At 46.0% G+C, this 22,049-nt stretch overlaps 1 protein-coding gene across 2 annotated transcripts in view; it reads left to right on the forward strand.

Moving 5' to 3' along the window:
- LOC118399414 (zinc finger protein 516-like) overlaps window positions 1–18,198 on the forward strand; it is a 29,307-nt gene extending 11,109 nt beyond the window's left edge. For both annotated transcript variants that reach the window (XM_035795472.2, XM_035795473.2), the window contains exons 2-5: window positions 5,070–6,772; window positions 8,585–9,970; window positions 13,610–13,674; window positions 14,370–18,198. In XM_035795472.2, coding sequence (XP_035651365.1) covers window positions 5,227–6,772; window positions 8,585–9,970; window positions 13,610–13,674; window positions 14,370–14,420 — 3,048 coding nt within the window. In that variant the 5' untranslated portion in view covers window positions 5,070–5,226 and the 3' untranslated portion in view covers window positions 14,421–18,198. The remainder of the gene's footprint in view (window positions 1–5,069; window positions 6,773–8,584; window positions 9,971–13,609; window positions 13,675–14,369) is intronic.
- Window positions 18,199–22,049: the final 3,851 nt, after the last annotated feature.

Genomic DNA, 22,049 nt, shown 5'->3' on the forward strand with positions numbered 1-22,049 from the left:
TGCTTCTGACACGTCTATAAAACAGTGCTTCTGACACGTCTATAACACAGTGCTTCTGACACGTCTATAACACAGTGCTTCTGACACGTCTATAACACAGTGCTTCTCACATGTCTATAGCACAGTGGGCCTCCAGGATGTGGATTAGGCAGACAGTGTAGAGGGTGTTAGTCAGTGTGGCGGACGCTGGAGCTGCCGCGCGGCCTGGTAAACAATGCCTCGTTTAAAGGGCCTCTACACTGTGACCTCACCACGACGGACGGCTGTTATCCCCGTCGCCTCTCACACCTCTGTCTGTCTCTTTTTAGCTGGACATTGGAGCGGACCCTCTGTGGCCAAAATAGGGACACTTTGGGACCAAAGAGCATCCCTTTGTGATCAAAGTGGAGGCGTCTCCCTGCCTATCTCAATAGCTCAATTTACTATGGTTCTCATTGTGTTTTATGTTGGTCTCTTGTTTTGTATGCTGTCTTATGTATTTTAAGAAAAAAAATCTTCCACCTACAAATAATCAAGGTGAATCACTGGGATAATTTCACCCAATCCCTAATTGACCCATAGTCTTTATGCATCTGAATTAATTGGATAGTTGTAAGCAATATCATAATAGCTGCACCTTGCCCTTTGATAAACTCACAGGAATTGTGTACTCCAATCCTTACAGATCTAGGAGGGAGTAGGGTCTAGAGGTTGATTTTGGATTGGGCAAGACACAAATTTGGATCACTGACAGAAGCACACTGTATAGCATAACATTAGCATAAGGACTGTCACATGCTAGCACTAGTGGCTATGTTGGCACAGCTTGCAGTTGGTTGAGAGAGCATATGTGGGTGACTTAATCATCACACACAGACAACACACTCACATACTCAGACACAGGTTCACTGGTGCGTGCACGCATAGCCACACACATGCATGTATTCACATACTGTCTCTCACGCACCACACACTCTCTCTCTCACACACACACACACACACACACAGGCTCTTAGCTCAGCACCAGAGCCCTGGCCATGGGGAGTTTATGCTGAGCTGGTTTGGACGTCAGGCTGAATAAATGTGAGGACAGCTGACTGGACATGGCTATTCATCTGCCAAAGAAAAGAGAGCGGGAGAGTGGGACTGTACAGAAAAAGTCAGCTCATAGCAATATGTTTGGCTATCTGCGCCTGTGTGTATCATTCATCGACGTGTCCTGTTTTTTGTTTGTGTGTGTGTGTGTATCTTGAAGTCAATGTCACATCTCTGTTTTCATTGAATGTGTTATCTAGCTTGGGCTAAAAGCCTATATCAGGGCTCTCCAACCCTGTTCCTGGAGAGCTACCCTCTTGTAGGCTTTCGCTACAACCCCAGTTGTAACTAACCTGATTCAGTTGATCAATCTGCTAATTATTCCAAATCAGGTGCGCTAGATTAGGGTTGGAGTGAAAACCGACAGGTAGAGCTACCGATGGTAGCTCTCCGGGAACAGGGATGGAAACCCCTGGCCTATATTATGTATTGTCTTCCTTTATGTAGATCATCTGAGAGAACACTGCCCCTCTCATCTTCAATAGAGCTTACCCTCTTTGTAAAGTTCAACGTAGAGCTAATACATCTTTAAAGGCACACTCTTACATTTGTTTTGAATTGTAAATATTGCAGACTGTACCTTTTTTTTTTTAAATCTCTTTTTGCTCTTTGTTTCTATTGCTATGTTGTCTATTGCACAAATCGATGATCATTCAAGATCATGGTCTCCTCTATTAGGCTCATTTCTGTTTAGTTTGGACTTTCGAAGATCACAGAGATTTATACAAACAGAGACATAATAAAGGAACGGCCAGAGGTTAGAGAGATCGGAACACACAGCACACTGTCAGACGTCTTCTCACTCCACTAAATGACACAGCATGTGTTTAAACCCTCTCATAGAAATACTCTTTTCGGTTTGTTTTTGTGTGTGTTTTCAATTCAGGAAAGTTTGTTGTCCACGGACAACAGAATTATGTTGAGATGCAGACTTTTTACTTTAAAATCTATGTCAAACAAAAACCAATGATTGCAAAGTTCAACAAACCGTACAACTCTATGCACAAGGGCAACTTGGAAGAATTTCCAGAAAATTTTACAATAACACATTTACTTGAACAGTATAGATGCAAAAGTTTGGTAACAGAATGCCGTCACAAACAGTCATTCTGTTACCAAACTTTGCATCTGCATTGTTCTTCAAGTAAATGTGTTTTTTCAAAATGTTCCTTTGAAATTGTTAAGTCTGACCATGGAATTGTTCATGTCTGTCAAACATTTTGTGAGTTTTTATAAAAGATGGTGTTGCTGCCTATTAGGATAGGTTGCTGTATGGCATTTTAAGACCCCAAACCTAACAATGACCTAGTTGGTACCTAGTTGAAAACACTTCATACCCTCCAAAAAACTTTACCGGGGATGAGTCATTTAGTCTGCTTGTAAGACACACACACACACACAGGCCTGATGGCCCTCCACTACCATCTGTTGCCTCCTTTCGCTCTGACATCATCCCACCATCCCCCATTGTGTTAACCCATCATCACCCGTCCCGGCCGTCACCTTAACCCCTTAATTTCCACTAACCACCCCCTTCCCTGTCCCCCCCACCACCATACAGAGCCACTGTGCCACTCGGTCTGTACGCTAATCCCTCAGCGTCTGCCCTCTTAACACCTGCCACCACACTCGTCTAACTCAACTCCCATTCTGGAGCCCATGCCAGTGTCTTGGCTGTTTCGCTGGAAGAGCACACACAGTGAAAAGTCCATAGCAGAACGCACACACACACACACAGACATGCTGGGATGCGCGCGCACACACACGCACGGCTCAGAGTGGCCTGAAACGGGACAGATAGGTCTCTTTTGTCATCCCCCCTCCCCCCGCCACTGCTCTCTCACCCCTAGACATCTTTTGCAGGCCCCATTGCCCAACAATGGCCACTGTAGGACCCCCTGGTAATGGTTGGAGGGCGAGACGTGACGAAATGTGACAGTTCTGGTGCAGCTGACACAATGGTGTTCCTTTCCCGCGGCTGCCTGTACTGCGTTGGCTCTAAGAGAGCCTGGGCACTTTGCGCACCGTTATAGCTTTTGAGAAGGAAGGCACCATCTTCTGCTGTGGTCTGGGAAACCATCCCCCTGCCGCCAATTACTTGGCCCGTGAAGGATGTGTGTGTCTCATCCACAAAAATAAAATAAAAAACACAACTTGGAACAGATGCCCCTTCACAAAGATACATCTTTGTCTTAGACGTAAATAATAAACACATTGTTTCTTTGATATAGGAACATCTCACATTTTCTTTTACTTTAGGGTATCTATAGTGCAGGAGGAGCTGACTCCTCTTAACGATGCTGATGCCACCTGCCCCATTGTTAGAATTATTTTCTCTGTGCTTTTCTCAGTGTCTCTTGTATGAGTGAGGTTAACTACTGTTCGTTTATGACATTACATTTCCCTTCATATTAATAACCACTCAATGTGACCTTGACGTTCGCTGTTAGTATTGCGAGTGTGTGTGTCTGTCTGCGCGTGTGTGACTGTCTCAGCCTGTTTGTTTGTCTGCGAGATAAAGAAATGTAGTTTGTTGATAATGGCGTATTGATGCGGTTTGGAGTGGACTGGCTCTGAGGCCTCATCCTGACTGGTCAGGACTGAATGCACCTCTTCATGCTTCAGTAGACACATGCAATTAAGGCATGGGGAACAGAGGACACTCACACGCACACACGTACACACTTTCAGTGTACGCTTCCTTTAAGGACAACCATCAATCATCCTGTTGTTGTGGACAATAGCCATTCAAAAGTGAGTGTAATGCAAATTCTCTCCTCTCTAACACACGCCGTTACATTTATAAAACTTAAATACGCACAGACGTAACACTCTCTTTACGTTGTGACAGTGAAACATACACATTCAAAAGACATGATGATTTGTTAGTAATAGTAGTAGTCCAATGTAAACTCTTTACACTTGGGCCAATTGCGAGAAGCTCTTTTCAAAATGTATGCAAACTTAAGCTGTGGATGAAATCATTTTAAATGTACCAGGGAGTGGGATGTGTATTTTCAACTTATTTGCAACCGTCATTGTATAGAGAGAGGCTAGTCCTCTAGACAAAGTTGTTGGTGCTCTTTGTATGGTCATAGCGTTGTTTTGTTTTTGATGACTGCAGCACGATAGCATTTCCCCTCTGTTTGACCTCCTGGTGACTGTCAAATCAAATCAAATCAAATTCAATTGTATTTGTCACATGCGCAGAATACGACAGGTACAACCTTACAGCGAAATGCATACTTACAAGCCCTTAACCAGCAATGCAATTTTTAAGAAGAATATGTGTTAAGTAAATAATAGATATGTAAAAGAAAATAAGAAATTAAAGTAACAAATAATTAAAGAGCAGTAGTAAGATAACAGTCGCAAGGCTATATACAGGGGGTACCGGTACAGAGTCAATGTGCGGGGGAACCGGTTAGTAATTGAGGTAATATGTTAAAGTGACTATGCATAGATAATAAACAGAGAGTAGCATCAGCGTAAAAGGGGGGGCAATGCAAATAGTCTGGGTAGCCATTTGATTAGCTGTTTAGAAGTCTTATGGCTTGGGGGAAGAAGCTGTTAACATGCCTTTTGGACTTAGATGCTCTGGTACCATTTGCCGTGCGGCAGCAGAGAGAACAGTCCATGACTGACAATTTTTAGGGCCTTCCTTTGACACCGCCTGGTATAGAGGTCCTGGATGGCAGGAAGCTTGGCCCAAGTGATGTACTGGGCCATACGCACTACCCTCTGTCGTGCCTTACAGTTGGAGGACGAGCAGTTGCCATACCAGACAGTGATGCAACCAGTCAGGATGTTCTCGATGGTGCAGCTGTAGAAGCTCCGTCCGAGAACTGTGTTCGCTCTGTCCCTGTCTGCCTCCGTCTGTCTCTAGGTCGTAAATATAGCCTAACAGATGTCAGTTATTGTATTGGTTGCGTGGTTATAATAAAACCTATTATTAGATTTATAATATGGCCTAATTGTTTTTTCTTGCTTTTTAGGTGTTTTTAATGATAATCTCTCCAGTTTTAATGATTGCTAAAGAAAATCCAACATCTACAGACCTATCCCTCATCACTATGAGAACCTTATGACTTTGGAACGCACAAGTCAGTTTTCTTCATTGGGGATCAACAGACACTTGAGCTGCCACAGCCCATGGAGGTGGTGTCGAAGCAGGAGCGGGCGGACCAAAGCAAGGCCGACGCTGTCAAGAGTGACCAGGAGGGGGACAATGCGATGGCCTCTGGCCACACCTGTGGTCTCTGCGGACGGAGCTTCCCTCTCCTTAGCTCGCTGTCCCAGCACATGCGCAGGCACACTGGAGAGAAGCCGTACAAGTGTCCTTACTGCGAACACCGGGCGGCCCAGAAGGGCAGCTTGAAAGTCCACATCCGCAGCCACAAGCTGGGCCTGTTCAGCCGAAGCCTGGGCAAGAAAGAAGAGGAAGGCAAGAAAAGGGAGGGGGAAGTGGAGGAGGATGGGGAGCAAGGACAAACACAGAGAGACCCCCAGCAACTGCTTAGTCCCGACAACAACCTTTCCAAAGGCACCTCGGCCAAGAAGCACAAAGTCAATGGCAAGACAAAAAAGAAAAGCACCAAGAAGAAAGACGACGACGCAGTGATCCAGAATGACGGCAAGGAGGACAAATCACAAACCACGGCTGAGGGCAACTCATTTCCTGGAGGGACCAACTGGATGGACGAAAGGGTTGAGGAGGCCAGTGCTGGCTCCTTCCCCTGCGGGTCTTGCAGCCAAGTCTTTTCCCAGGCCCTGCTCCTCAAGGCCCACATGAAGAAGCACCGCGGCTCCCTAGACCATGGCTGCCGCATCTGCGGCCGGCGCTTCCGCCAGGCCTGGTTCCTCCAGAGCCACATGCGGATTCATCGGGCCAAAAGCCAGCTGCGGGCTGGGGGTGGTGACAGCGGTGAGTCCCCGACAACCCTCAACGGGGTCCTCCGGGAGCCGGCGTCCCTGGTGAATGATGACTGTCTCTACGAGCTGTGTGCCGGCTGCGGCAACTTCTTTTACGACCGCAAGACCCTCCGGCTGCACGAGAGGGTCCACAAGCAGAGCCATACCCCCAACAAGCCACTGCAGCAAGACCCCGAAAATGGCTCGTCATCACCCGCCGCCAAGAGTCGCTTCCTGGAATGCCTTAACCTCCGGGCAGCCGGGGCTGGAGAGGCAGCTATAGAGGGGAATCTTGGAAGACGGATCCCCGAGCTGGACCCGGTATGCAGTTACCAGGCCTGGCAGTTGGTCACCAGAGGGCATGTGGTTGAGGTGACAGATAAAAGTCTAGGCTGGGAGGAGAGGCTGGCGGATGCCGACGTGGTGTTTGACCAGGAGAAAGGCGAGTATGTGCCGCTGAAACAGGAGAAGCGGAAGAGGCAGCTGGACTCCTCCCAAAGCAGGAAGAAGAAAGGTTCCCAGGATGTTGTCGTTAATGGTGGTTGCGGTGGGATCTCCCACCAGCATGGTGACAGTAGAAATAGCCGCACCTTGTTGAATGGGCTCAGCCCAGAGACGTTTGGAATATTGCAGAAAAAGGTGAAAGATGGTCATCAAGCCAGCAAGCAAGCCAGCAAGCAAGCCACCAAATCAAACTCTTCCAGTCAGCCCAGCACACCAAGACAAGAACATTCTCTGTCTGCCTCTTCCATAAAGAGGAATAATATCAGGGACCCAACCTATGAAGGTAAGACAAAACCACACTATCACCTAGATTAGCAACAAGAATTCGATTTTCGTGAAAATACATGACAAAAGGCATCTTAGTTGTATTCACACTTCAAATCCTGATTGAAAAGGGAACATTTCTGAAAAAAGTAATCCTCAAAAGGAGCATTTTTGTTGGCGCAGCAGTCTAAGGCACTGCATCTCAGTGCTACAGGCGTCACTACAGACAAGGGGTTCGATCACAGGTTGTGTCGCAGCCAGCCGTGATCGGGAGACCCATGAGGTGGCGCACAATTGGCCCAGCGTTGTCTGGGTTAGGGGAGGGTTTGGCTGGCCGGGATGTCCTTGTCCCATCGAGCTTTAGCGACTCCTTGTGGCGGGCTGGGCACAAGCACGCTAACTTCGGTCGCCAGCTGAAAGGTGTTTCCTTCGACACATTGGTGCATCTGGCTTCCGGGTCAAGAATCAGTGCGGCTTGGTGGTGTCATGTTTCAGAGGACTCATGACTCTCGACCTTCGCCTCTCCCGAGTCTGTAAGGGAGTTGCGGCGATGGAACAGTACTGTAACTACCACTTGGATATCACAAAAAGGGTAAAAAAAATGAAAAAACAGAACAATTTTCCTTACTCTCACAGCAATAATAATTAAATAACCCCCCCCCAAAATTCAGACATTACCATATTTCGCTGGTCATCCCCAAAGCCAACACCTACTTTGACTGCCTTCCAGTTCTCTGCTGCTGATGGCTGGAACGAATTGCAAAAATCACTGAAGCTGGAGACTTATTTCTCCTTCTCCATCTTTAAGCATCAGGGCAGTTTACCGATCACTGTACCTGTACACAGCCCATCTGTAAATAGCACACCCAACTACCTCATCCCCATATTGTTATTTTGTTTTTGCTCTTTTGCACCCCAGTATCTCTACTTGCACATCATCATCTGCTCATCTAACACTCCAGTGTTAATGCTAAATTATAATTATTTTGCCTCTATGGCCTATTTATTGCCTTGCCTCCCTAATCTTACTACATTTGCACACACTGTACATAGACCTTTTCTATTGTGTTATTGACTGTACGTTTATTGTTATCCCATGTGAACTTGTTCTCAACTGGCCTATCTGGTTAGATAAAGGTGAAATAAAACAAATAAAACATGGTTACATGGTAAATATGCCCATAAATAGCAACTCACAAGTTTGTAATAGTCTTGTAATGTTTGAAATTACACTCATGACATTGACAAGCAAAATGTGATGGATATATGTATTATTCTGTAGCACTTTTCTCACATTTTGAAGGAGTATGGAAGTGGATGTCTTAGTTCAGTGTTCCAGTTAGAAGCAGTACTCATACAGGTCAAATGGGTGTTCAACAGTTGCCTTTAGGGTGCCACTGCAAATTATATGGCTTTATGGCGCCATCGTGTGGCATGGATTGCCCATTCCACCCCTCATCCTACATAAAGGAATATGAAAGGCCCTTATACATCTGGTACTGTGAGGCATAAACCTTTCTGTACCATTCATATAGCTTGACATTTGTTTGAATGTTTTCTGGAATATACTTAAGGGTTCATGAAGGCTTCATTCAACAGTAAAAGTTAAGTTGGACATGAACACGGTTGAATTTAGCATGTATTGAAAATAGTTGAGTTGTTAGGCTAAATGACTAAAAAGGACTGATGAAAAGTAGCATTACAATGTCCTTCTCTCTCATCCACATGTTTGTGAAAGCTTATTAAATCTTCACACCTTGCTGAAGCTCATTTTCTTAAAATGTCTGTTTTTCAATGTGAGCTTAGTCTACCAATACTCTGCTATCCACAGATACCAAGCCATACTTCTGCGAGCACTGTGACTTCCACACCAGCGACCCTTCTTGCCTCACGTTCCACATGCACAAGCTGCACAAGCACATCAGGGATGCACGTCATCACATACTGGAAGCAGTTATAGAAGACCCGAGCCACGGCACTCCCAAAGTCTCAGGTTACATGGAATATCTCCGGCTGAAGAGCACACTGCTCAGCCAGCCCTACTGGAATCCTCCTGGCCAGGAGAGGGCGGCATCGAGCGGACAGTCTGAAAATTCGGGGAGCCTAAAGGTCAAAGGGCAATCCTCTCAGGAATCTATCATCAACGCCAGCCTCCTCAACCTGTCTGCCCCGCCCGAGGGCCAGCAGGAGGATAGTGATGCGAACCCTGTGGCAGCGCTGTCCGAGGGTAAGCTAGTCAGACACCAGTGTCCGTTCTGCACCCACACCACCCATTACCTGGAGGTGCTGTGGATCCACCAGCGTGTGGCCCACAGGGTGGATAGTGGCAGCTCGCTGGCCCCCAAGTGGGCCCCCTACGTCACCTGTTTCAAGGGCTCTAAGGCTGCTGGACGACGCACGGGGCCCCCGCCTTTCCTGGAAGGAAAAGACTGCCCAGCGCTCCCAGTGCCCCGGTCCCAGCGCACCAAAGCCCCAGGTTCCACTGCCACACAACCTTCAGGTGGAGGCACCAAGAGGGCAAAGACCCACACAAGCACCACAACTACTACTGTCCAGTCCAACACCAGCCAGGCCATGGTGTCAGGGTCACGTACCTCCACAAGGTCACCCACTGGTGGTGGGAAGTTGCTCCTACCTCAAAAGAAGAGGTTGTCAAGCCTCCCAAACCATACGGGGGAGGTGGCAAATAAGAGCGCCCGATCTAAAACAGAAGCCCACCCTAAAGTTCCTGCCGCCACCACCACCGCCACCTCAACCAGCATCCGAGGATTCTCCCAGCAGTCGACAAGCAGACCCAAATCTGGAAGCCATCATCGGGCTGCTGCCGGGGGAAGCCTGCTTCCGCAAGAGGGCCTCGGCTTTATTCTCGCCAGGAACCATGGCAGGGCCGACCACACATCCCATCTTACCCCAGACAGAACTCACTTACACCCCCAGCCCCGTCCACACCCACACAGCCATCCACAGGATCCCCCTGCAGCCCTGAAAGGTCAAGACCTTTGGTCAGTCACAAACATGTTTGGGGCGCAGGGCAGCAGTGGGTACCTGGCACCCACCACTGTCTTCAGCCATGGGAAGAGGGAGTTGACTGCTGGGGACAGCAGAGACACCCCGGTGGACATGGACATCCTGGGTCTGTTGAAGAACTACAACCCCCACGACCTGGCAGCTCTCTACCAGCACTGGGGCTTTGTAGATCCCAGGCTTGACCAACAAGGTAAGGGGGGGGGGATTGAGTGTTGGGTAAATTCTTAGTTACAATGACAGCACAGTGGGTTAACTGCCTTGTTCAGGGGCAGAATGACAAATGTTTTACCTTGTCAGCTTAGGGATTTGATCTAGCAACCTTTCCGTTACTGGCCATACGCTCTAACCACTAGGCTACCTGCGGCCCCAATGCCATTAATGACAATGGCATTGATTTTGTATTTTTAATATTGTTCACCACAGCCCTACATAATTCAGCATGTAGAGGAAGGGAAATATGCATTCACAAAACTGACCATGTACTGCACACTCAGGTCACTTTGAGAGTAGCAGCTCTAACCTGCAGCCTGTCGTCGTAGATCCCATCATCCTCTTTAGCCCTTTGAGTCACATGTAATAACGTGACCTTTTGTAGTATGAGTTTTTCATTTCATTTGTCCGCCGCCTTTTCTGTTTTTCTACGAGTGTTTTGGCATGAATGCTAATAGCTTGGGGGAAACATGTTTACCAAGGCCGACAGAAGGACATTGCATGTTTCTGCCGGTGATAGTACCAGTCAAGGAATAGGTCTCTCTTTCTGCTGTCGACCTGTGTGTGTGTGTGTGTGTGGGTGTGTGTGTGTGCCACAGGGAGGACGGCTCATAATAATGGCTGGAACAGAGTATTTTGGCTGGAATGGAGTGATTGGAATGTTATCAAACACATGAATGTGTTTAATAGCATTACATTCACTCCATTCCAGCCATTATTATGAGCCGTCTTCCTCTCAGTAACCACATACTGTACCAGTATGTGCGTGCATGGATCACAGTGACACAGATGGGCAGTGGGCACCCAGTACTGTGTGACAAGGATAAGGGTGTGTGTGTCTGAGCGAGAGAAAGGGAGAATGAAAGAGGTGGCATCGAGGCTACAGACACACACACACACACACACACACACACAGTAAATTCCACTCCCAGAACATCAGAGACCTGACACAATTGGGGTGACAGCAGGAGAAAGAGCAATGAGCAAGTACAGGGAAAGAGAGGGAGAAACAACAAGGAGCGAAAGAGTGACCTAGTGAGAGGGATATGCAGACATAGAGAGAGAAAAAGAGCAAGAGGAGGACATCTGACATGTGACACGGGAGCGCTGGCCAAAGGCACATCAGAGGCCAGGCAGTTTAATTTGCGGTAATATATGCGTTACTTCCCAGGCAGCCAGGGGCCGTGTCAGGGCTGTCAGATTTGGTACGAAAGTTGTCATCCACTGCTCTGAATGAAGCCCACCCCTTCCCCAACTTAATGGCACATCGGAAGTACTAATGAGCCCAATACTCTGTGGCTTAGGTGTTCTAGCGGTTAGCGTCACTGCCTCCAGCACACATGTATACCTGTGTCTGCATGAGTTCAAATCTAACCCACAGCCCTTTGTCACTCTCCTATTCTTTACACGCTATTACTCTGACTTTATTCTGTTCAATAAAACATCTGAAAGAAAAACCCAATGGGCTAACTAGCTAGCTACTGTTTCTGCAGAATACGTGCCTGCTGCACAGCCCCAGTAAAAAGATTGGATAAGTTAACATTGCGTGAGATAAACAATTTATCAATGGAACAGGTTCCAACACTGCAATTAGAGCTAGCTAATGCTTGCATACTTTAGCAGGTCAGCTGCAATGGCAGATAGCTAGCTAGCATATACTCCATGAACAAAGCAAACTATCTAGCTCGAACAATAGAGGAAAGAGTGTGGTGTTAATGATTTTTTTTTAAACTGGTACCAAACAGAGTATGTTCCTTAGATAATCCATCTGGTCCGACGGTGTTCGGCATTCGGCGTTCCTATGCATTCTTGTGTTCAGACTTTTGATGGTAACAACCCAGAATTGGATTGCTGCAAGCAGAGGATGAATAGATTGGTGCAAGAGCAGATTTGCACGCACAAAAACACATACCCCCACACACACAAAGTGTGTTGTACCTGTGAATGCCAGTCTGCCTGTGTGTGTGCTTTTGTCCTTGGATGGCAGTCCCTCAACTTTGAACAAACACATTTGCTTGTGACACTGACCTGTGAAAATGTTTATACATGATTAATCAGATGTCAGTTATGGGGGATGTACAGTAATTGGTGTGTGTGCATGCTAATGAGATGCCTGACCACCAGCACAGTGACCATTGGTCCTCTGTAGCTCAGTTGGAAGAGCATGGGGCTTGCAAAGCCAGGATAGTGGTTTTGATTCCCTGGACCACACATATGTAAAATGTATGCACTTATAACTGACTAAGTTGCTTTTGATAAAAGTGTCAGCTAAATGGCATATATATAACACACACACACACACACACACACACACACACACACACACACACACACACACACACACACACACACACACACACACACACACACACACACACACACACACACACTACCACACACACACACACACACACACACACACACACACACACACAGTACCAGTCAAACGTTTGGACACACCTACTCATTCAAGGGTTTTCTTTTTTTAATTAGAAAAAAAAAACTATTTTCTACATTGTAGAGTAATAGGGTAGACATCAAAACTATGAAATAACACGTATGGAATCATGTAGTAACAAAATATATTTTAGATTCTTTAAAGTAGCCACCCTTTGCCTTATGACAGCTTTGCACACTCTTGGCATTCTCTCACCCGACCTAGAATTATCTTCCAACAGTCTTGAATGAGTTCCCACATATGCTGAGCACTTGTTGGCTGCTTTTCCTTCACTCTGAGGTCCAACTCATCCCAAACCGTCTCAATTGGTTTAAGGTGCAAGTTCTCCCACTTAAAAAGATGAGACGGCTGTAATTTTCATCATAGGTACACTTCAACTATGACAGACAAAATGAGAAAAGAATCCAGAAAATCACATTGTAGGATTTTTAATGAATTTATTTGCAAATTATGGTGGAAAATAAGTAAGACACATGCAAATTTGTGGCCTGCTGGAGGTCATTTTGCAGGGCTCTGGCAGTGCTCCTCCTGCTCCTCCTTGCACAAAGGCGGAGGTAGCGGTCCTGCTGCTGGGTTGTTGCCCTCCTACGGCCTCCTCCAAGTCTCCTGATGTACTGGCCTGTCTCCTGGTAGCGCCTCCATGCTCTGGACACTACGCTGACAGACACAGCAAACCTTCTTGCCACTGCTCGCATTGATGTGCCATCCTGGATGAGCTTCACTACCTGAGCCACTTGTGTGGGTTGTAGACTCCGTCTCATGCTACCACTAGAGTGAAAGCACCGCCAGCATTCAAAAGTGACCAAAACATCAGCCAGAAATCATAGGAACTGAGAAGTGGTCTGTGGTCCCCACCTGCAGAACCACTCCTTTATTGGGGGTGTCTTGCTAATTGCCTATAATTTCCACCTGTTGTCTATTCCATTTGCTTCCTAAGTGGACAGTTTGATTTAGTGTATATATGTGTGTATGTTTATATATTTTTCCCGCTTGTCACTCCAAGGCAATATTACCTTGGAATCTAAACAGAATATTTCACTAAAAATACAACAGATACCTTAACTTACTGTGATATTATTTGGTTCAGTTTTTTTCTTCTAACTTTTCATTGTGAAGGTCTTGGGATTCTGAAGTGTTGCTCTGTATCTCTTGTTTCTACAGCGATACTGCAGTACAATGGACATTTTGGAAATGAAGTCCATTCCTCCACGGAGGCCTCCAAACAAGTATGCTACTTTCCATGTTTGGGTTTTGTTTAGCTAGAAATAGAATCCGTCTCCTTACTGTGTGCCCTTCGATGTATATCTCCCTCTGCATTCCCCCTATCCCGTCAATAACAAAATACTAATGGTATTTAGACCTTTAAAAAAATCCCTCACCACTCTTTTCTGCTCCCAGCTCTGAGAATCCAAAAGAGAAATCAGTGTTTGAAACACTAAAGGCGAGGCAGTGATACTTGAGCGTCTGTGTCAGACTGCTGTCTCCCTCTTTCTCTGTTTGGTACGAGGAGCTGACAGGAACACAAAAAAATAAAAAAGCCTTGACATCCCCCCCCTTGGGGTAAACAATCGTGCGTCTCCATATGGCATGTCAACATCCTGCCAATCATGACCACACGCAGGCCCTCCTGGACTCTCTCTACCTACCTGTCTGTGGTTCTCTTCTTATTTTCTTCCTCTTTTGTTGCCTTTGTAATGCATGAGACGTGAGGACACACTGACACACACCGAAAGATTAACTCACACACACTCGCACAAACTGACATTTTTGCATAATCCGAAACACACATTCAGACACAGAAGTATACTTGCACACACACAAATACACTCATAGAAAGACAACTGACACTCAGCAACACAAACATGTCTTGGTATGATCTGTGATCTGACTCCGCTTTGCCCCTTGTCTCTGTCCTCTATAGGTGAGCGGCCGTTCCTCTACTTCCACAACCTCTCTTAGGAAGGGGACATGAAAACTCTGCATGCCACATGCCCTGAAAACTCGACTTCCCAAAATGCACTGCTGCAAGATGAGAAGCCTGCAGTCCCTCACAGGAACCAAGCCATGACTACAGGAGAACAGTGTCTCTTCACTTGAGGGGCCCAATTGTCTCAAGGGACACTCTTTGTCTACAATTAACTAACCCTCCCGGACTGATAAAGCTACCATTACATGTGGACGTGACAGAGTGGAAATTCTTCCCCAACTGGGGTGTGAACTCACAACCCTCTACACTGTAACTCAACATACTCAAGAAGCACCGTCAATACCTCGGACACAGAAAGGACAAGGCGTTTCTGCATCCAGAGTGGCAGCACTTCTCAGGAATGCAGTAGCGATGCACTTAACCATCTGCTACATCACACACGGGGCTTAGATGTTTATGCGGTGACAGTATACTGACCTAGAGATGGTGTAGTTGTTTAGCTCATGTTGATTGAGTTCAGGCTGGGTTAGTGATAACTGATTCTAAATCAGTTGTTAAAGGGCAGAAAACCAGGATCCCCCAGGGTGTTTTATGTAACCTTCAATGCAAACCCGTTTAATCCATGTCAGAGCAAAAAGACAAGCAAAGACTGAAACTTTCATATTATATCCCTCCAGAGAATTGATAGAACATTTTGAAGTAATCGGATTGGTATGTGTGTTTACTGTGAATGTGTGTGTTACTGTTTTAGTCATCTGTTTATTTGAGCTTTTGACACTTTTTTTTTGTGTGTTATTTGGAAACTGTTTGGATTGGTCAGCCAGCTCACACAAGCAAAGTTACCATCCACCTGGAAAGCTGGAATCTTTAATAGTAAAACTGCCATGTCCATTTGTGATATTACAACAAGAAACAAATTACTGCAAACAACAAACACATTTCTTTCTCTCGGACATCATTGAACAGCAGCATATATTCATTATTCTTAAAACAAACAAAAAAGTATACCTTGATGCACGACGCTCCCCACCTCTGCTTCGTCCAACAAACAAAATCAATAACAATGGCCATGGGGTTGACAGTGGTATGGTTTCCCTCACTGAGGAGTTTCTCCCATCTTTAAGCAACAATAATGAGGCGGCTGTTTGTGGCTTACCGTCCATCTCCAGCCATGTTTACATGAACAACAACGATGCTAGACTCTGCTGACCAGGGATGTAGTGGAGAGTACACACACAAAATGCTGGCAAGTAGCCTCGAGGTTGGAGCGTTGGGCCAGTAACCGAAAGGAATAGGAATACTGGAGCCAACCATGTGTCGGGTGTGCCCTTGAGCAAGGCACTTAACCCTAATTGCTCCAGGGGTGCTGTACAACGGCAACCCTGGTCGTGACCCAACTCCCTGTGAGTGACTTGAGGAGTTGGGATATGCAAAGAAATATATATAATCCATTATAAATGTATTATTTACTCACCTTTTTAATTTGTGAAATGACGTTTACCCACTTATTATTGCGTTCCCAAGCGTAGATCAAAGCTCAGAACGCAAATTCTCTTGATGAGTTCTACCTTCTTTTAGCGAACAGCTAAACGCTGCCCCTCGCGAATCGCAGCACAGACCGAGGGCCAGTGAATCAAACTACCCCAGCAGACCAACGGCAAGTGGCTATAAAAGTAGGCAACTAGAGACGCCGCTGACAGACTAGTGGGTTTGCGAGATGCCGTACATAATTGTATTATTTTTTCCTAAACGTACGCCACTCCAGCCGTGTCTACAGACATCCCTCAAACAAACAAAAAACCTGACTCTTGGAGAATGAGTGTACAACTGGCAAATAGTTGCGTATAGATATGTCAGTCAGGTGGCAGAGACTTCTAGTATTGCTATAACATTTTAAATGATTAAAGGGCTCTGGCTAGTGTTAGCCAGCTAGCTAGCTGGATGAAGAAAGAAGCTAATGTTAAATGGCGCTTGACCAGAGCAGGGGCAAAATATAGGCTACTAAGTTCTCATCATAAATTTGCTTTACAGAGAGTACTGAAATGTTTATAACTAACCCAAGATAGACCAGAGCCTGTCGTTTCCAATGGGAGCAAATTAATCATAGTGGGCAGAATAAGTAAGGAGGTGGGCAGAGCCAAGCACAAGTTAGTTTAATCCTACTGGAGCGTTCTAGCATTTATTTAGGGAATGCCTTCTCTGAAGTGCGCGTGTGCAATAACTATATTTACCCTTACCCTCCTACTAAATAACACAACTTTGGGAAAGGGTAAAGTCTACAAAACACAGTCCACTGTTACAGATTCTAGTTTTGGAAACAGAAAACTGTATGGAGATCAAATGTTTAATCAATTATTTATTTTTGCGGAATGTCGGCCAAAATCCATCTCGCTCTATCTTCTTCCACTGCCAGCAACTATGCTTCCTTTCATCACCATATTTGGTAGTGGGTGGAAATGCCAACCGGATGCTTCACATATATACATCAGGTGAAATATCTGGCTCATTGTTCTATCTGTGGGACTAGTCAGACAGACGGTGGCGAGGCTGCGGCAGGCTGCAAAGCATGCAGGAGGCGGCAGAGGAGACACAGAGAGAGGGGAAGCAAGCAGAGAGCGAGAGGTTAGTACAGTGGTTCCCAAACTTGGGGTCAAGGCACCCTGTGGGGTCCCCTGAGAAAATCTGTACTAATCTTATTAGACAAATTAAGAACGTACAAAAATAAGACATTTCAATATCTCCCCATATCCTACCTTCCCTATAGGCCTACAGTAAAATGCAAACAATACAGATATAACAATGTAACACGTCTTCCTGTATTTCGTTAGTCTTCTCTTGATCGCCCACTGGACTTTATAGTTTACCCACCCATTGTTTTACCACTATGTTAATGCTGCTGACTATGTATGTTCTGTCGCGTTAAGCCTGTATATCCACTCAAGTGGATATCCCAACATTGGAAGACTGGCTTCCATTGCTAGGGAGCACTGACCATGTGGAACATTTCAAACATGGTGTTTCTCAGACCTCAGAATGTTGTCTTCTGTTGAGGTAAGTCCACGTCCCGGGCTATGTGATCCAGACGGAATGGAAAATGAATCCAAAACGAATGCATGGAAAAGGAAAGCACTATATGTAACTTACAGATTTGCAGTGCTTCGTGCATATAGCTGGATCTACACAACCAATGGTGTTGTGGACTTGGAACAGAAGGCCACTTTTGAGGTCTGAGAACAGAAAATGTCCCTTTAGATGGTAATGTGCAGTTTGACTCCATGAAAATGACTACTCTTCGATGAGGAGGATTGTGGGTTAGTCTTGGATTGTCTGTTTCGAAAAACACTTATTTAGTTCCTTTTTGCTGTGTTTTACTTTTTGTGTTTTGCTGGATCACTGGATATCTGTCTTAGAAATGGCTTCTGCAGTTTTTTTCCAAGTTATTTTAGTTGTGCACAAGGAAAGAAAGCCATCCATGTTAAAGAAGTACCAATCTTATGTTATTACTACGTTATTTATTGAATATTATATGATAGTTATCCACCTTGATTGATTGTCGTATGTTTAAAAAAAAAAAAAAGTTTAAAAAAGGTCTAATGAATTGAAGTCAGAATTATATAGATGGTAAAACGATAGACGTTCGTAATAAGAAAAGGTTGGGGCTTAGTGTGGACATGTGTTAATCAGAACGCTTCATGATGATTTGCAATGTTCACTCAGTGCTGAGATATTCTGTGACTTTTAGGACTTTAGATGATGAGGCTGTATTTTCAAAGTATTTATATTGCATAATACCTGTTAGTACAAATAAAACTTGATATATTTACATGGGCTTGATATTGGTCATTTACTTATCCAAGAGGCTCTTTCATCAGCCTTTGAGGTGGTATGTTAATTTTTTTTTTTAACCTGGATAACACTCGCCAGTCCAGCCCCCCTGCCCCATCCACTGCTGCCCCTGGACTCTGATCACTTGGCTACATAGCTGATGCACGCTGGACTGTCCATTAATCACGGTACTCCATTCTGCTAGTTTGTTTTATCTGTCGGCCCCGTTGCCTTATCAATGCCATTTTACCTGCTGTTGTTATGCTAGCTGATTAGCTGTTGTCTCACCCACTGTTTTAGCTAGCTTTCCCAATTCAACACCTGTGATTACTGTATGCCTCGCTGTATGTCTCTCTCAAATGTCAATATGCCTTGTATACTGTTGCTCAGGTTAGTTATCATTGTTTTAGTTCACAATGGAGCCCCTAGTCCCACTCCTCATACCCCTGATACCTCCTTTGTCCCACCTCCCACATATGCGGTGACCTCACCCATTACAACCAGCATGTCCAGAGATAAAACCTCTCATCATCACCCAGTGCCTGGGCTTACCTCCGCCGTACCCCTGTCTGCGCATTATGCCCTGAATATATTCTACCATGCCCAGAAACCTGCTCCTCTTATTCTCTGTCCCCAACGCTCTAGGCGACCAGTTTTGATAGCCTTTAGCCGCACCCTCATACTACTCCTTCTCTGTTCCGCGGGTGATGTGGAGGTAAACCCAGGCCCTGCATGTCCCCAGGCACCCTCATTTGTTGACTTCTGTGATCGAAAAAGCCTTGGTTTCATGCATGTCAACATCAGAAGCCTCCTCCCTAAGTTTGTTTTACTCACTGCTTTAGCACACTCTGCTAACCCTGATGTCCTTGCCGTGTCTGAATCCTGGCTCAGGAAGGCCACCAAAAATTCAGAGATTTCCATACCCAACTATAACATCTTCCGTCAAGATAGAACTGCCAAAGGGGGAGGAGTTGCAGTCTACTGCAGAGATAGCCTGCAAAGTAATGTCATACTTTCCAGGTCCATACCCAAACAGTTCGAACTACTAATTCTGAAAATTACTCTCTCCAGAAATAAGTCTCTCACTGTTTCTGCCTGCTACCGACCCCCCTCAGCTCCCAGCTGTGCCCTGGACACCATTTGTGAATTGATTGCCCCCCATCTAGCTTCAGAGTTTGTTCTGTTAGGTGACCTAAACTGGGATATGCTTAACACCCCGGCAGTCCTACAATCTAAGCTTGATGCCCTCAATCTCACACAAATCATCAAGGAACCCACCAGGTACAACCCTAACTCTGTAAGCAAGGGCACCCTCATAGACGTCATCCTGACCATACACCTCCGCTGTCTTCAACCAGGATCTCAGCGACCACTGCCTCATTGCCTGTATCCGCTACGGTGCCGCAGTCAAACGACCACCCCTCATCACTGTCAAACGCTCCCTAAAACACTTCTGTGAGCAGGCCTTTCTAATCGACCTGGCCCGGGTATCCTGGAAGGACATTGACCTCATCCCGTCAGTTGAGGATGCCTGATCATTCTTTAAGAGTAACTTCCTCACCATTTTAGATAAGCATGCTCCGTTCAAAAAATGCAGAACTAAGAACAGATACAGCCCTTGGTTCACTCCAGACCTGAATGCCCTCGACCAGCACAAAAACATCCTGTGGCGGACTGCAATAGCATCGAACAGTCCCCGCGATATGCAACTGTTCAGGGAAGTCAGGAACCAATACACGCAGTCAGTCAAGAAAGCTAAGGCCAGCTTTTCAGGCAGAAATTTGCATCATGTAGCTCCAACTCCAAAAAGTTCTGGGACACTGTGAAGTCCATGGAGAACAAGAGCACCTCCTCCCAGCTGCCCACTGCACTGAGGCTAGGGAACACGGTCACCACCGACAAATCCATGATTATCGAAAACTTCAACAAGCATTTCTCAACGGCTGGCCATGCCTTCCGCCTGGCTACTCCAACCTCGGCCAACAGCTCCGGCCCCCCCGCAGCTCCTCGCCCAAGCCTCTCCAGGTTCTCCTTTACCCAAATCCAGATAACAGATGTTCTGAAAGAGCTGCAAAACCTGGACCCGTATAAATCAGCTGGGCTTGACAATCTGGACCCTCTATTTCTGAAACTATCCGCCGCCATCGTCGCAACCCCTATTACCAGCCTGTTCAACCTCTCTTTCATATCATCTGAGATCCCCAAGGATTGGAAAGCTGCTGCAGTCATCCCCCTCTTCAAAGGGGGAGACACCCTGGACCCAAACTGTTACAGACCTATATCCATTCTGCCCTGCCTATCTAAGGTCTTCGAAAGCCAAGTCAACAAACAGGTCACTGACCATCTCGAATCCCACCGTACCTTCTCCGCTATGCAATCTGGTTTCCGAGCCGGTCACGGGTGCACCTCAGCCACACTCAAGGTACTAAACGACATCATCACCGCCATCGATAAAAGACAGTACTGTGCAGCAGTCTTCATCGACCTTGCCAAGGCTTTCGACTCTGTCAATCACCAGATTCTTATCGGCAGACTCAGTAGCCTCGGTTTTTCGGACGACTGCCTTGCCTGGTTCACCAATTACTTTGCAGACAGAGTTCAGTGTGTCAAATCGGAGGGCATGCTGTCCGGTCCTCTGGCAGTCTCTATGGGGGTGCCACAGGGTTCAATTCTCGGGCCGACTCTTTTCTCTGTATATATCAATGACGTTGGTCTTGCTGCGGGCGATTCCCTGATCCACCTCTACGCAGACGACACCATTCTATATACTTTCGGCCCGTCATTGGACACTGTGCTATCTAACCTCCAAACGAGCTTCAATGCCATACAACACTCCTTCCGTGGCCTCCAACTGCTCTTAAACGCTAGTAAAACCAAATGCATGCTTTTCAACCGATCACTGCCTGCACCCGCATGCCCGACTAGCATCACCACACTGGATGGTTCCGACCTTGAATATGTGGACACCTATAAGTACCTAGGTGTCTGGCTAGACTGCAAACTCTCCTTCCAGACCCATATCAAACATCTCCAATTGAAAATCAAATCAAGAGTCGGCTTTCTATTCCGCAACAAAGCCTCCTTCACTCACGCTGCCAAGCTTACCCTAGTAAAACTGACTATCCTACCGATCCTCGACTTCGGCGATGTCATCTACAAAATCGCTTCCAACACTCTACTCAGCAAACTGGATGCAGTTTATCACAGTGCCATCCTTTTTGTCACTAAAGCACCTTATACTACCCATCACTGCGACTTGTATGCATATTCGTCGCCAGACCCACTGGCTCCAGGTCATCTACAAGGCCATGCTAGGTAAAGCTCCGCCTTATCTCATCTGTTCACTGGTCACGATGGCAACACCCATCTGTAGCACGCGCTCCAGCAGGTGTATCTCACTGATCATCCCTAAAGCCAACACCTCATTCAGCCGCCTTTCGTTCCAGTACTCTGCTGCCTGTGACTGGAACGAATTGCAAAAATCGCTGAAGTTGGAGACTTTTATCTCCCTCACCAACTTCAAACATCAGCTATCTGAGCAGCTAACCGATCGCTGCAGCTGTACATAACCTATTGGTAAATAGCCCACCCATTTTCACCTACCTCATCCCCACAGTTTTTATTTATTTACTTTTCTGCTCTTTTGCACACCAATATCTCTACCTGTACATGATCATTTATCACTCCAGTGTTAATCTGCAATATTGTAATTATTTGCCTACCTCCTCATGCCTTTTGCACACATTGTATATAGACTCCCCTTTTTTCTACTGTGTTATTGACTTGTTAATTGTTTACTCCGTGTGTAACTCTGTGTTGTCTGTTCACACTGCTATGCTTTATCTTGGC

The sequence above is a fragment of the Oncorhynchus keta genome, chromosome 20 (genome assembly GCF_023373465.1).
Source record: "Oncorhynchus keta strain PuntledgeMale-10-30-2019 chromosome 20, Oket_V2, whole genome shotgun sequence".
Lineage (NCBI taxonomy): Eukaryota > Metazoa > Chordata > Actinopteri > Salmoniformes > Salmonidae > Oncorhynchus > Oncorhynchus keta.